The sequence below is a fragment of the Achroia grisella genome, unplaced genomic scaffold, assembly GCF_030625045.1.
Source record: "Achroia grisella isolate CSIRO2021 unplaced genomic scaffold, CSIRO_AGI_Agris_v1 utg402, whole genome shotgun sequence".
Classification (NCBI taxonomy): Eukaryota; Metazoa; Arthropoda; class Insecta; order Lepidoptera; family Pyralidae; genus Achroia; species Achroia grisella.
The window spans coordinates 6306632-6324475 of NW_026712841.1; the positions used below are offsets into that span (position 1 = coordinate 6306632).

The 17844-nt window shown below is 32.3% G+C and overlaps 1 protein-coding gene across 1 annotated transcript; it reads right to left on the bottom strand.

Annotated features, from left to right (window-relative positions):
• Positions 1-1680: 1680 nt before the first annotated feature.
• Positions 1681-13695, bottom strand: LOC131844553 (gustatory receptor for sugar taste 64a-like). The gene is made up of 9 exons (XM_059193467.1): positions 13675-13695; positions 12909-13092; positions 11673-11882; positions 11196-11300; positions 8813-8988; positions 7677-7846; positions 6517-6682; positions 3160-3249; positions 1681-1734 (listed from the first exon to the last, which is right to left on the bottom strand). The coding sequence occupies exons 1-9, from the start codon at positions 13693-13695 to the stop codon at positions 1681-1683; spliced, it is 1176 nt and encodes a 391-aa protein (XP_059049450.1).
• Positions 13696-17844: the final 4149 nt, after the last annotated feature.

Sequence of the window (17844 nt, forward strand, 5' to 3'; positions counted from 1 at the left end):
TATATTTATATAGTTATTTTTATCTTGTAACTAGCTACTCGCCCCGGCTTCGCACGGGCCTATTTATATTATATATATAAATCTTCCTTTTGAATCACTCTATCTATTAAAAACACCGCTTATAATCCTTTGCATAGTTTAACAGACTTAAGCATACATAGGGACGGATAGACAGCGACTGTATTTTATACTACGTAATGATATGGGTGTAGATTCAATATCGGTTGGAATTTGATCACCATTAAAGAAGGTCTTATTGGTTGTCAAGTTTCCGCACTGAACATTAGTGGTCTCACATGACTACGATGTTCAGTGCTGAAATGCTATCATGTAATATAAATATAATCCATTAAGTAGTGAAATGGACTTTCGCAAAATAACACCTAGGTAATTCGATAAAATATATCTTATAAATGTATTTATATTTGCTATGCATTCACTAAGTAGGTCACAACGCTATTGTATGCTAGAGGTATGATTTTGTCCATTAACCCAGCGTATGTATAAATAATTCGTTAAATAACTTCATTTTCACTGAATACGAAGTTTTTTAACGAATATTCACGTCTGCTTTAATAACATATTATTATATTAATAGCTGACCCCGCAAACGTTGGTTTGCCATATAAATAAAAACCGCTATTAAAAAAATAGGGGTTAATGATAGACGGCTGAAAATGTATTTTTTATGGCACATTATAAAAAACTTGTACAAAAAAATTAAAAACCCTTATCACTTAGGGGTATGAAAAACAGATAGTAGCCAATTCTCAGTATATCATATAAAGTATAAATAAAAATCGGTCAAGCCGTTTCCGAGGAGTATGGTAACTAACATTTTGACACGAGAATTTTATATATATAAATTACGATCTGTTACCCGTGACTTCGTCAGCACAACATTCTTTATCGATGTACGTCACCACTCACCTACACCGCGTGTGTTTCTCTCCCTGCCAAAAATCTGGTAGGATCTGCCCTACTGGAGTAGCTTAAGATACACGTTTGACTATAGAACTTACAGTCAGGCTGAGATCTTTTAAAAGATTGTACAGAGATTTCGCTGGTATACGCTCCCACTTCAATTGCATATAAATTATAGCTATACGTAATATACGTATTTCATTTATATATAGATATCCGTAATTCATTTATTAGTTCGTAATATCTATTTATATTTATCGTATGGTCTTTAGGTATATTTATTTAGACATGGTACAGTGAACTCTACCAGTGTTACACGTTTAGTTATTTCGAATATTAGAACATAATATATTTTTAGCGTCTATATTGTTACCGCTATTATTTATGTTTGTGTTCGTCTGGTACGGGTAGCGACAGGTGGAGAAAAATGAAATAACGAGTCCAGTGGTGGTTATGTACAAATGTATATTCTTACGTTATTTACAATAACTGCAAGGTTTAATTATAATATATAAAACATATATTAAACGTATCAAAACAGAAGCGATTAGGTCCCAATCTGACAGGCTTGTTATTTTTTGTCTCACAACGTCGCTAGGCAACGGTGTTGCCGCGCGCTATCCGTAGAATCGCCACATATGAATAAAATAAATTTATCAGTTGTTTAAAGTCCATCATACAAGTTTTGCTTACTTTGAGAATAGATTGCGCTGTAGGAATAGTCCTGCTTCTAATAACAATTATGCTCAATTATTATTATTTATCAAATTGTATTAATACCAACTCGTACTTTATAATATTTGCCGTTACCTGCAAGAAAATAATAGGTATTATAATGTAAAAATTGAATTGTTATACTATAACATATTGAATTGTTATAATATGACAGCCTTGGTGGTCTAGTGGTTTAGCACACCGCTTTATTATCCGATGGTCGTGGGTTCGATTCCTCGCACGGTACAAACATTTGTATTCATGAGTATGATTGTTTGTATCGGTTTGGGTGTTTTCTATGTATAATATGTATTTATTTCCAAAAATGTATCCATGTATTTATATCAGTTGTCTAGTACCCATAACACAAGCTCTGCTTAGCTTGGGACTAGATGGCGCTGTGTGAAATGTCCTGAGATATTAATAATAATATATTATTATATATATATTTATAATATATTATTATAAAACGGTCAGCAAATTGAAATACTCTTGTGTACTACGGCTTCTACGGTTTCACGAAACGTTTCCTTCCGACATTTTTCCAACCAACTGACTGTAAAGAGTTTATAATATACAATTGCATTATTCGTTGCATTGCTTTGTGATATAGGTTTATTAAATCTGCTTTTTCTTAGTTATTATTATTTAGTTTGTTTATTTAAGCTTTGTATTAATAAAACCTGAATAAATTAAACAGGAATCTATTATCAGATAATGCTAAATGCTGTTTTTGTCGCCATTTGAACCTCTCCCCTCCGATCAATCCTCTGTTACGATAGCCTGAGCTGAGATTGAAAGCTGAGACCACTACCCTCATACTAAAGTAGTATTCGTCTTGCAGCAGTCAGCCTTCAGCCGCTCTATAAGACCTTCCGCGAGTTTTGAGTGCCCTTTGTACTCCCCCACACTTTCCTTTGGTAAAGGTCAGCTGCGGTCACAATTTCCCGAAAATAATATTAAAAAACTAGCTGGCCCGGCAAACGTTGTTTTGTCTTAAAATAAAAAAAAACATTAGGGGTGGACTACCCCTAACATTTAGGGGGATGAAAAATGATGAGATGTTGGCCGATTCTCAGACCTACTCAATACGCTCACAAAATTTCATGAGAATCGGTCATGCCGTTTCGGAGGAGTATGCGAACGAAAACTGTGACACGAGAATTTTATATATATGATAAATGTCAGATCCTCACTAGGTAACATATATTATATCCAATTTGATAAAATAACTTAATAACAAGAGCTCTGAAGTTTTCATTATATGATTATATTCTAATGCTCTTGAGCATGGCAACATAGATAGAATATTAAATTACTTTTATGTTAAAATAATACATTAATAGTGGCACAGAATATATGCATTGAAATATTGCTATTTTTTCACTTAGTCTACTTTTATATTAAGATAATAATCATAAAAATATCTGAATTGACAAACTCCTCCTTTTCTATATCGGCTAAATTAGCTTGACTCGCAAGAAACTTGAAATTCATAGAAATATTAAATTTTATATTTACCTCCAATAATTTCTGTCTGTCTAATGAAAACAAACCCATTCCGGTTAGAGCAACGAAATCGTGGGTTAACTGATTTTTCAGTCTCCTTATCTGAAAATAAAGACATCCTCAAAACTTTAATCCACCTACGTAAATAAAAGAAACGTATTTGTATCTTAGTCATCTATTCTTCTAAACCTTTTATCAGCATGTAATAAATCTTTGGTGAGGTCTTTGGCTACTGAGGTCCCAAAATATGCATAAATAAAAAAAAGTTAAATACAGGGCGGTTAGCAACGCTATTGAGCTAACGAGTGCGATGCGTTATTCAAGTGATCATTAAAAAAGGTCATACAAGCCAAAGTAATGACGGTGTGAATTTTACAATCAATAAAGTATCACGAGTTTTATTTCCACCAACGGGAATTATTCGTCTCTTAAATTCCTAAAACGGCGAGTGGAGAGCATTAAAACCACCTGCACAGTTTATGACTTCAAACGTCATTACAAAATTGAAAGTAGAGCGAAAAGAGACCTTAATAAAGCCATTGCTAGTTGCTTAATAATGTCGACTGACGTTGTAAAAAGAAATAAAATTAATATCATGAATATAATTATAAAAAAATTAACGTATATTATAAAGAAATAGAGAGAGCAGGTTTTGTTAAGAGATCATCAAAGTAAACTCTGGAACTTCTGCACCAATTTGTGAAATTATTTTAATGTTTGAAAGGTTATAGAGTGATATAGATTATATATTATGTTAATATATACAAAACTCACAAAGTTATGAGCACCTGGGCTAAACTGCTGCAGGCCACTAACTATTAATACAATTAAAATAATATCGGTGAGCATTGAAGGATATTAAATTTTAGATTGTATTGTGAGTACTAACGTACGAACTGATAGAAATACATAATCTATATATAAAATACTCTGACCAAAACAAACAGACGTACTTAAGAATATAAATGTATGTAATGTGCGAGGATTCGAACCCGTAATCATCGAAAGTAAGGCAGTATGCTAAATCATTAGATCACCTAGGCCGTCAAACTAAATATTAGTAATAGTAGTAATAAAGTATTACAAGTTTTATTCTACCAATGGGAGTATTTGGTCTTTGAAATTGTGAAAATGTGATAATGTGACCTCAAAAATCATTACAAAACTGAAGTAAGACCAAGGAGAGATCACTCGGTGATTGTTTAATAAAGTCATTTTTCACTACTTGTTTATTGTAATATAAAATACAACTGGCGTTGTAAAAAAATGATAAACTTTTATCGAAGATATACGCTGAATTACCAATGCACATTCTGAAGTAATTTAAATTGTCTTTTATTATGTAGAGTTAGCGAAAAGATGGTATATGGTCAACAAAATTCACAATTAAGTTAAGAATCATCATTATCATCACTGCGGTCTACTGCTGTACATAGGCCTCATCCAAAGTTCGTCACTGGACATGATCTTCATCCTGATGCATGTCGTCACTCCACCTAGCTGCGGGGCAGTTCTAAGCGGTTCACCATTTCAGGGTTGTACTCTAGAACACGTCTACTCCAACGACCTTACATACCGGTACGTAATAAAAATCTTATTATAGTACTTTAGTTAATAATAAATAAATAAATAACCCTGGACAATTAATACAGGGCTAACTAGTCTCCATGGTAAGCAGACTTTGTGTTAAGGGTAACTGATATAAATACTTACATAATTTTATCTGTAAATAAGTACATAATATATATAGAAAACACCAAAAACGACACAAACATTCATACTGATAAAATGTGTGCACCGTGTGAGGAATAGAAACCGTGACCATCTGAAGTAAAGCGGGGTGATACACCGCTAGACCATAGAGACCGACAGTCGTTTACACAATTTAGAACTTTGAAAATAATCACTGATATTTAGTATGCAATTTTTTACTAGTCTTATATCTTTAATTTTAATACAAGTAATAAATAATCCTCAAGTTAATTTACCCATTGGCCTTCGTACAAAGTGGACATTATTATTACCATTAAATTTGTACTAAATAAATCTATTTTTATAGCTTACACTCACAGTTCTAATAGATTAATTGCTGTATTAATAGCCATTAACGTCTAGAACAATAAGCTTTGTCAAATAGGTTGATTATTTAGTGAGAAATGGCGAGAGCAGCCATTATTCGTGCTCAATAGTGAACAACCCGTCTAGTGCCTAGTTTATACAACAATAGAATTTTAAGTGAGGCCATCGAACCACTTTTGTTTTTGTTTAGCCTATAAACTATTAACTTTTGTCGTAAATTCGTTCACTAGATACATAAAGTTTCAAGATTGGAGATGACATAAATATGAACTAGCCTTGCTCGGGACTTCGTTTGTATTGTTAGAGGATTTATTGTATAATACAGTTGTTAAAAATTATCATTTTAATGAGAATGCACTAAGAAAAATAACAACCTTGATTTTATAAACAAAGTAATTATTTCCCTTTAACTTCAGGTGGGCCGTGAGCTTGTTTAATGTTCCAGTTACTTAAATAAACCCAACCGTTATTTTGTTAATGAATAATGATTATTTTAACGGTGTTTATTTTATTAATAAATGTTATATTTATTTTATTGCATAAATAATACAGTAATAAAATAATTTAGTATATAATATAAGTAAAGACTTCTAGAAGAGAAGAGAGTCTTCTAGACTTATCTCTAGAAGAGGTATTATATAGAAGAGATCTCTTCCAGTCTATGCAAAACAGTGACATAGCTTGTATTGATTGGGTAAAAATTAGTGCAAAAGAACACAAAATCAAAACCTACTACATAAAAATACTATAATCATTACTTTATCAAAGAGTTCTTATGCGATTAGAAAATAAAAATTTCTAAAATCGAGTGTGATAGATTCAGGGACACTATTTATGATCGATATTATACATATGTATGTAGAGCTTACAAGTCCTTTATTAACGAGAGATAATGGAATGGCACATACTCCTAAAGATGTATGTGGGCGGGTCAACAATAGATAATAAATAATATAATGAGCATGAAATCAGGGGAGTTATTCCATCCTACCAAACCCCACTATAAACAATATCCTTGCCCTTGCAAAGAAGTCAATAATCCTTGTTTTTAAACTTTGATAATTTAATACACATTATTTATATTGTTAACAGGGTCTTAACACAAAACTGCTGACACCTACATTAACATCTCTGTTACTCCAGACAACTCGTGACCGCAGCTAGTGCAACCTAGTCAAAATATCAAGAGAGGTGAATACCTTTATTTACCGTAAAATTATTCGGGTAAAGACCGATTTAATAATGTGAATAAAGTCAGCAATAAAATGTAGTTTATTTAATATCACATACCTCAATGCTGTGTCCTGACTTTGAAAGATCATGCAGATATCTCAGAGCTTTCCTCGAATGAAGGTGGACGTCTGCTGCAGCGAGCACTACACTACAGGCTCTGAAGAGCAGCCAACCAAGTGACAGAAAGTAGTAGGTGCGGTTGATTAGCCCTTTTTCACCTTTACTGAATGAACAACGGGGAAATTTTATATTTGTGATAACTAAAAATAGATTTTATCCATGTAGTAGCTAGAATTTGTAGAATATAGATAGGCGATAATAGGTTTCATTTTCAGTTTCATCACTAGAGACTGGCAAGTAAGTAGCAGTAATAATAGAAATATATTTATTTATTTTTTGTAATTGTTATAAAGTTTTAAGTTTTTTGTATCTTTTATCGTATACTAGCGACTCGCCCCGGCTTCGTACGGGTGTGCATGTATTATAATAATAAACCATCCTCTGAAATCACTCTATCTATTAAAAAAAACCGCTTTAAAATCCGTTGCGTAGTTTTAAAGATTTAAGCATACATAGGGACGGACAAACAACGACTTTGTTTTGTACTATGTAATGAAGTTCATTTTGTATTAAGTTTATTGTAATTATGAGTATCGTATGTACCTTTGTGTGTGTATCGAATAAATACCTTTTCATTTCAAATATATTATCATAGTAATAATATCTATAATACTAAGGTATATGTAGTATGTAACAGATGGGCATTATGCTTGTTTGCCAACATCATAGTATAAAAAATGTAGTACATATATAAAGTTATTACTCAGCAAAAAATAGAATGCTGTATTTTATATTAATGATAATGGAGTGGTAATTTTGTCTATTTTAACAGTAAATATCGGAAGAGGATCAGTAGAAGATGAACTCAGTGCTGGTATTCCTGTAGCAAATTGCGATCAAGTCCTATAGCAGAAGTAGCAAAATGTTGATATTTTTTTTTTATTGTTTTTTTTTTATAAAAACTGCTTTTTTAAATAAAAATATTCTCTGTTCATTCTAATACCTCCAAGAACATATGTACAAAATTTCATGATGGTTGGTTCAGTAGTTTTTGAGTGAAAGCGTAACAAACTTTCATAATTACAATATTAGTAAGGATTTTTCCGTTATACCTAAAAAATGTAATATGAAATAGGTATGAAAAATAATTTTCTTACTTGATCCCAAGAAATAATTGCAAACAAATGAAGTAAAAATTATTGACATTGGACAGCAGCATGAGTGGGCCCAACTCTTTATCCACCATTCGTACGAGGGCTGCTTGCTGTACGTATTCCTCTCGAAGTCTCCGCCATTCCTGCATTTGGCTGTTTATTTCTGATATAAACTGTAGTCATAGACAGATTATCTTTAGATATTATTATACTTATCTTTATTATTATGTAACTGTTACATTTTACCCTGTGGTTTTATGCGCCGCTTCTCCAAACCTAACACATACACAGTTACATTTTTTCAACAGATTTAGGAAAAGCTAAACGTTTTTATGTGAATTGATTTTGATGGCCCGGTTTGTATGAACCGATCTTTTCCTGGTTTAAACACTCTAATTTGTTTCTTTCTGCTTGGAGTAGGGTCATAGACTGATGTTCAATAGCCTATAGGTAACATTAAATTGAACTATCAAATCTAAAAAGGTTTATAAAACTATGCGGTAATTCCAGAGCTACCAGAGTTTCCAGGCATTAGCTCGTTAAAACAAACAGATTCAGTTTTGTATAATACATGATCACGTTATCTGCTTACTCGTCCATTCATACGAAAGATACTTTATGAAATAAATTAACATTAACACAGAGTGTACAGTATACACTAATTAGACTTCAAAATAACAAAGGGAATTTATTCTAAACAATAAACTTCTAAATAAATTGCTATTTGTAGCGACCTTACCAGATGTTTAATTCGCGATTATGCTTAAACTGTTGAACGATTTTAAATGAGATTTAGTACAATATGGCAGATCAACATATTACAAATACTCATATTGATCTGTTTGTTACAGAACTGAAACGATAATCAATTCAGAAATACAATGTTTATCTTTTTTAACACTTCTGGAAGAGGCGAAATCATAAATTATACAGCCATATCTTGTTTTTTTATTGATTTTGCATTTTTTGTATGCATTTTATACAATAGATATATACAGGCTATAGTGTTACTGATCTTAGTAACTGACAATAGCCCAAACCCCTAATAAAAAAAATACATTTTATTTTTTTACTTATGATGATATCGCATCTTTCGATTATATATTTTTTAATTTTATGACATATGCCTAAGAACCTACCTTATTTTCCTTCCGGCTGCGTTGAACTAGGTTTTTAACATACAAATTCAAGCGATGGTATCTCGACGTCAAGCCCATGCTTAGCAATATAATGATAAGATCTTGGAAGTTCCACAGAATGGTCGCAGATTTACTGAGTATAAACACTGGAATTGCTATCCATAAAGTGTAGTCATCTGTAGAAGGAATTATAGTAGGTTGACAACTTTCATGGTCAATTCTGGTAACATTTATGTTGTACTTAATTTCAGTTTTATTACGATTGTTAAATATTTATCTATCTTTACGGGATATTCTATATGATGTAGGCAGATGAAACCATGTATCAAAGACCTCAAATTGAATTTGTTAATCTGTTTGTAGTAAAACGAAATTTCGTAATACGACGTGTCCAAAAGTACATCAGGCAGGTTTTAATGTAAGGGAAATAAAGAGCACTAAGATTTAAATAGTATGATGGAAGATCGTAGAAAGTAGCAAGAGCTCCACCAACAAAAGTGTCGCTAATGGCCACTAATATATATGTCTGTCCTAATTTAAAATCAAAATATATTTATTCATGTAGGTCTATTACATACTCTTATGATGAGTATTATAAAAAAGAAAAAATATATTTGTACGTTATAAAAAATATATTTGATATCTAATATTATACTTGTCCTAATAAAAACCACGACTGCGAACCAGATACTTCTATTGTATAAGTCGCAAGTTCGGCCGCACATGGAGTACTGCTCTCATCTTTGGGCAGGAGCACCTGGATACCAGCTCGGTCCTTTTGACTCGGTTCAGAGACGTGCTATGAGAATTGTCGATGATCCCAATCTCTCTAACGGTATCGAACCACTTAGCTTGAGGCGAGACTTCGCATCGCTTTGTGTGTTCTACCGAATATACAATGGACTGTGTTCTGATGAATTGTTTGACATGATGCCTACGGCTACCTTTTACCATCGCACCGCTCGCCATCGACAGGGAATTCATCCCCACACGCTGGAACCTAAGTGGTCTCGTACAGTGCGGTTTCAGAGGAGCTTTCTCCCGCGTACACTTAGATTGTGGAATGAACTACCTGCCGAGGTTTTCACGAGAGACTACAGCATGGGGGTTTTCAAGAAGGGTATATTAAGGTTTCTTAAGGGTCGGCAACGCGCATGTGACACCCCTGGTGTTTCAGGCGTCCATAGGCTACGGTAGCCGTTTACCATCAGATGGGCCGTATGCTTGTTTGCCACCTAAGTGGTATAAAAAAAAAAAAATAAAATAAAAAAAAATCACCTATATTTTATCATATAATAATACAGGCCGTATTCCATACGTAGAAATCATATTACTTATGTATCTACTATACCTTCAGTTAGTATTTAATATTAATATTGTTACAAAGAAAGAACTTGTCTTTGCAAGTCATTAATATTTAGAAAAAGCACTGAAGACGTTAACAACGTTTCTTTGTGACAAAGTGAAGCTTAAATCCGATTTTTTGCTTAAGTAATCTTGGATTAAAAGGTTGCTACGTTCCTATTATCGCTAGCAACTCATTTTAAATGCATAAATGGGTAGCTTGCAATTTTCCTGCAAGCTACCCAGTTACAATGTCATCCATTATAATCCGCGCATTGAAGCATTGAGTTGGTCACATGCATACAAATGTACACCGACTAAAAGGCACTCGTATGTCATTTACAAAGCCTCAATGTTAAAGTATAAAAAAAGATTTTATCGTATATTAGCTATTGCTGGCAGCTAAACGATAATTATGGGATTTGCTATTTTTATATGAAACCTTAACAATATCAGAATTTTAGAGAAATTGAGTAATTATACCAATTCTAAATTAGTCCACCACGACACAGACAGCCTGTTGTGGAGACTAGGACACTGCCAAAACCTATATGTACAATGGTACCTACGATGGTCGAAAATGAGGCTTTGAGCCGAATTTAACACCCCTAGCAGTGCCCTCAGACTAAAGTCGTATTCGTCAGGCGGGAGTTGGCTTTAAGCCGCTCCATAAGTCCTTCCGCGGGTTTGGTGTGCCATCTGCACTCGCCCCCTGTCGTTTGGTAAAGCTATAAAGGCTAGCTGCGGGCAACAGTATTTTTTTTTATTGGGTTGTTTGGGTTATTATCAGATGTTTGTAGTACCTGTAGCACTGCGACCTACATAGATCTATTGTGCTTGCCCTTTTTCAAAGCTACCTAGACCCGTCAGGGACAAGAATTGAAGGATATTCTTCTGCCAACAGTATTAGAATAGTTCGAAAACTGAAATATCTTGTACAGCTTAAATATTATATAAATTGTTTTAGCTATGTACATATACCTTTATATGCAAAGAAAGTAATTAATTATTGTTACCGTATAATGGAAAAAGCAAATACCTTGATCAAGTAAAAATCCATGAGAACTCAATATATATTTCTTGAAATAACTTTCAGGAGGTATTTGGAACCCTGTCGCCGACATCATACTTAACATGTGTTCAACTGCAAATAATGTTTTACAAATTATCAACCAGCTGTGATTTCGTCAATTTTTTTAGATAAAAGACTTTTTTTATGTATTATAATTAACAAGCTATCTATAAAGGACACTATAAAGATACAAAGTTGCGATATTTTATATTATCTAGATACTGTTATACACGTGAAAGTTTTTGACTAAAGATGGATAGTTGTATGGATGGATGTTTATTACTCTTTCAAGCAAAAACTACTGAACGGATTTTTATGAAACTTTACAGCAATATAACTTATACATCAAAATAATAACACATAAATTATATGCGGTTGAAACCGCGGGCACAGCTAGTATTTGATATAAATGTTGCTTGAGTCAGATAGTATTCTATAACTTACTGCAAGCACATAAACCAACAAGGTTCGTGACAAAGATAACTCTCCTTCGTATTTTAGGATCACATTCGATACGTAATGTGGATGTCGTCTCCATTTTCTCCCATCGCTTCGACATCCATTTCCACGAAGAAATCAATTTCCACGATAATATTAATGACAGTAATCCATTACAATAAAATATAGCGCCAGATAATCTGGCAGTTACACCACCTGCAAATTTTAAAAAATGTAATAAAAATATCACAAAGAGAGAGAGAGAGAGAGAGAGAGAGAGAAATGAACGTCTTAGCATTTCATGGATTCATTGCGCGGGATACAGGTCCAACGTGTGGCCGCACGTACAAACTCATAGGCAAACAGACAAAAATCCTAAAAATATAATGATGTTTAGAATTCCTATTTACAAAGTCTTTCTAGAACAAAGTTGCTAATAACAGTTTGTTCTTGTATGTATATACACAGCATACAGGCTAGTAAATACAGTCAAACCCTATTTGAAAGCAGCAGTTGAGTTTTTGACACCTCTTAATTGATGATGCCAAACGAACTGGATTTAAAAAAATAGGAACGAAAAATTAGCATATGACGTGTCTTAAAATATATTCATTTATATATATTATGCTGAAGAAATTCTCGATAGGACAGTGAAAAGGCGGAAAAACAGACATAACAGCGACTTTGCTTTATGTTATTTATGTACCATACTTTTGTGATATTAAAATATCAAGTAAGCTGACAGCCTACCTGATGGCACTTCGACTATAGGTAAGTTAATACTAAGTGTCATGCCTCCGTACCCTGTCTTTTCAATTGTTTCTCACCCTTCTATCGAAACACATGTTCTTACAAAGAAAGCTCTTAGCGACTGAAATAGGTAATACTGAGGGGGCCCCCGTCCCGTCGATGAACCCCGCCGTCAGGACTCGGATATTTGGTGGTAAAGGTATCTTGATGTTTTATGCACAAAGGACTCCGGCAGTACCCGTATTCTCCATGATAGAGCTCCCAAAGAAAACATAGGTAATATTGTATGTACTATTTTGCTAATCATCGGTGCTCAGACACACACCATTGTTCTCACTCGCCGTTCACAACTTAATGGTCGCATGACGCCAGCAGAGTGCGCTAGAGACGACATAATACTTCCTTCTCTTTCCCACGTATACTATACTGAGGTAATATGAATTTATATGAAAAAATAAAATTGATTAAATATTTAATAAATTGTATACGTACGTTCATCTTTGTTATCCACTAATCCAGCCAACGATATGATAACTTTCCATATTGCTGCGACTTCAATTGCAACTAGCATGCCCAATAAAATAATGGCCCATAAAAACGTTAACTTGTTTCCATATGTTGGTATACCGAACCATTTGGCTATAGTGAAGACATGTGTTAGAGTGTGTAGAAAGAGCTGGAAAAATATTTAATTATTCTAAGTTTCCTATTTTGAAAACAATTCTTATTTATTGAGTCTGAAATATGATATTATGCATAACCATGTTCACTTCGCACACACTTCTTTATTGTGTACAAAAACAAACAAGCTGACGGCCATCCGATGGTAAAAGGTAACCGTCGTATATACATAATATTAATAATAACTCAGGGCAATTGATACAGCGCCATCTAGTACCAAACGAAGCAAAGCTTATGTTACATAGATACATTTTTTTCTAAATAATATTATACACAGAAAATACCCAGACCGTTACAAACAATCATATTTATGAATAATGTTTGTACCGTGCGAGGAACTGAACCCGCGACAATCGAATATAAGGCAATGTACTAAACCGCTAGGCCACCTTTACAGTGAATGCATGGAATATTAAGAAGTTCGTCTCACTTTATTCTAATATTCAAATTTTTACATAGAGCGTTGATCTACCTCGATAAAATTAAAAAGATTCTATCCATATTAGTTGTTATAATATGTATATGTAAGAAATGCTTATCTACTAAAATTGTTTTCAAATTAATAAAAATCACTTACATCATTCTCTCTTGCAGACATTCTCGAACTGTTCTGTAAACTAGTTAGTTAACTAACTGAAACGCAATTTGTTTTTTTACAAATTATCTTAAACAACAAATGCATTTAAATGTACCTATTTTATTAAATAACAAATTCGTTTTTGTTACATACCTATGGCCAATATAAACATATAACTCTGTGTATTTTAAATTAAATACCTACTAAATTATTAAATTCAAGTATACGAGTATAACGATGTAGAGAAAAACAAATGGCGGGAAAAAAATTGGCGGTAAAAAGAAACAAATGGCGTGAAATGATAAGCCAATTGAGACCTGACTAGTCAACTTTTTTAAAGTCATGTAGTAATTTTAATTTAGAATTGCAAGACGAATGGATATAACTACATTTTAAGGTCAAAATTACTTTTGTCAGTATGGCTCTTGCCCATTGCCCGCACTATTTTATATATAGTTAAAAATCTTAAAAAATAAGCACTGACCAAGTAATGAATACGTTTTAAAAAAAATGGTAAACAAGGTTTTATTTGAACTTAAGTAAATTTATTACATATCCTGATGTAAGATCTATTTATGAACCTAAAACGAGCCAATATTTAAAAAAAGGTATAAAGACTGCATTGAATTAAAATAAAAATATCTTTTTATTCTACCGATGTACAACAAATACTATAAATATATGTTTTCAAAAACCTATTTTAAAAATGAACATTGTCATACAAAACCAGAAATGGTGTTACTGAAAGTCGACAGAATACATACCTCAGGGAAATTATATGATAAAATAGAAATCTTTGAAACAGTGGCCCGCGTTGAGTTTTTGATTTGAAAAATATTTACCACTTCTGTTTTGTTGTATATAATCAACAATTGCTTGTAAACATTTATTCGATATATTAGTATAATAATAGGGTTCACGCAAACTGGCCGATATATAAACAAGAATGGTATGTGTTGTATGTTAGTTGTAATAGATAAGATGATATTACCTAGTTATAATTTGAATTAGGTGCAAATTGAGTCAATATTTCAGGACAATAAAGAAATCTATATATTAATACGTGAAGTAAAAACTTTGTACCCCTTTTGAAATAGAGCATGAAATTTCGCATACTTATCGTTTATACAGAGAAGGAGTGTAGAATTAATGCATAAAAATACATTGTATCAATAAAAGAAATATTACCTACATACACTTAAATGTAGTTGACATACACACGCCTATATACTCCTTTGTTTATTGTTTAAGCCTGTGGTTAAATTTTGAAATAATCTTTGACATATAACCTTAATAATGTCCAGACTTATAATTTTAATTAATTATGGTCCAAGGTGACCTCTAGTTACACAAAATTTGTGTAAAAATTGTACAAATCAAGATGTTGTTTGTAAATATGTTATTACCGTTAATGTAACTATACATTAACAACATAAAACGATTTTATTGGAGCTATACTAAACCCCATGATAAATCTAATTAAAATTCTTTCATAAACAAAAAATGAAGCATCAGAGATTATATAGAAAAGAGGATTACAGAATAATTCATATATTAGAATATACGTTCTATTTATTAACATGTATGTGATAACAAAGAGCAGTCGAGCGTACTTAATATAAAACTAATCTGAATATAAGTTATACATAAATGAAGAGAAATATTTATATATTTTAAACTATCAACATTTGCTTCTTCCTTATCCCATTTATTTAGGGTTGGCGTACTATGTTTTCTCTTCGATTGATCACTGTTCGTAGTGTTCTCGTTATTTACTCACTTTCTTACCATATCATCTTTCACACAGTCCATTCAACTCTTTTTCGGCCTTCCTCTGGCCATATAAATATCATACATACATTCATATGTAGCACCTTCCTTAAAATATTTACTTCATTCCTTGGCATTACATTAAACTATATTTATTACCTATTTGTAATTATATTTTTTTTAGTTCAAATAATAAATAAATTATTCACAGCAGTAAAGACGGGTAAACACATAGTACAAGGGGAATCATAAAAGTTTGTAATTGTACCAAATTAGGGTGGATCAGTTGAGTGCGCACTAAAAATTAAGTTGTAAAATATTGTTATTACACCGTCAGGTGTTAAATTATCATGGACTTATTTTTATAGACTTTTTCATATCCAACATATGTATATAGAAATATAACATACATATATTTCTATACTGTACTGTCATACGAAATTATCTGCAGTCCCTTACGTATTATAGTCATCATCATCATCATCATCATTTCAGCCCGGAAGACGTCCACTGGTGAACAAAAACCTCCGCCAAAAATCTTCCGTGTAGTTATGCTGTTATTATATTTTCATATAAAAAATACTTAACAAATACAACATTTAAGTACCTAAACAAATACCTATTTACTTGTAGTCTAGAATTGTACTATGAAATAATTTTCTTCTTTTTAGATAAATTAATGCTATCAAGACATAAATTGTTGAAATATATACGACGATATCGTGTATCTGTATTATTGTGACTCTGTAGCGATCGGGTATAGACTCTGTAATAGAGAATTCGGATAATTGACAGCACTTTATATAGGATTGACTGCTACTAGCTGTTACATTCGCTATGTGCGAGTGAAAATTCCATCAAAATCGGTCCAGCCGTTTCAGAAATTGTCAAGAACAAAAAGACAGGCAATTTATTTTTCATTAACTGTTTGATTGACGCCCGCGCCACTACTCATGTGTTGCCATTCTGAAGAACTATAATATTATCCTCCTATCCTGGAATTTCAATGTGAAAAATTAGGGATTTCTTGTACATTTGTTTAATATGGATTCAAATTACTTTACCTATTTTAAAGTTCTAGAAACCATTATAATATGATGTATTCAGGTACATTCATGACAATATGCTTTCTAATCTGATTCATATTATCTTCCACTAGTTCTACTATCCAGACAGTCAGCTTATAGCATACTAGCTGACATGCGCAACTTCGTCTGCGTTTCATTTCGCACCTTTTGCAATATTTTTCATTGTAGCTCCGCTCCTATTCATCATAGCATAATGTTATTATATAACATTATTGAGGTATAAGCTTATGGCCTTCCTCGATTAATGGACTCCAAAACAAAAAGAATTTTTAATTAGAACCAGTAGTTCCTGAGATTAGCGCGTTAATATAAACTCTTCAGCTTTATAATATTAGTAGATATAGGCAGAAGCACCATCATTACTTAAAATCCTATTAGTATGGTAGATAATTTTAATAGATTTAAATAAATTGTTGGAAATATATATATTCACTGTTCTATAAAGACCAATTATAGCATTCCACCATCATTTGTATATCAAAATTATGGTTCAAATATTTAAAAAATTTACTTTCAATCTAGTTTGCATACCAACCTATTACAATAATTCAATTTCCGGAAAAATTACAGCAATATAGTTGGCCAAATTATGTTTTCGTAAATCAAATTTTCCGAGGGATTGGCTATTTTAATTACACGTTATCTAATAACAATAGGGATCAAGCCTGTACCCTTTTCATCTGAGATATTAATCTCTGATGTTATTAAAGCATAAATTGGCACCCATCCTTTTACTGTTTTGGCGAACCGTACATTGTTTCAAGCAATTAATAAAATTACAATTTCAAGTAACCCCCTAAAGAGGAAAAAACCATAGATATAAAAAAAAAGATTACCTTGAAATGTCTTTTTTAAATATAATAATAATATATTTATTGCCATAAAAAGACACATAGACTGATACACCTAATTTTCCTACACGAATTGCTTTAAAAAATTAAAAATATATAAGAACCATAAATAACCAATGACAAAAACGCATCATAATTGATGATTAAACGAACTTACACAAGTAAAGTTCTATCATAATTATACGAAGTGCTTCGTCCGAAGAGATTAGTAACCTGTAAAGTAATAGAATATATGTAGTTACACGTAAGTGACACCACTTTGCACTGAAATGTGTAGGTATTAATGAATGAATAATTTTTTTCTTAATCATAATTAGATGTTACTATCCACAGTGCGGACGCAGAGATACGTCGTACATATATAACGCATAGTTATTGTTAAAATTACACCAATTTTGCACCACGGCTTAAATGTGCATGTAACTATAACCTGCTGCGATACCCGCATTTAATGTAAATGA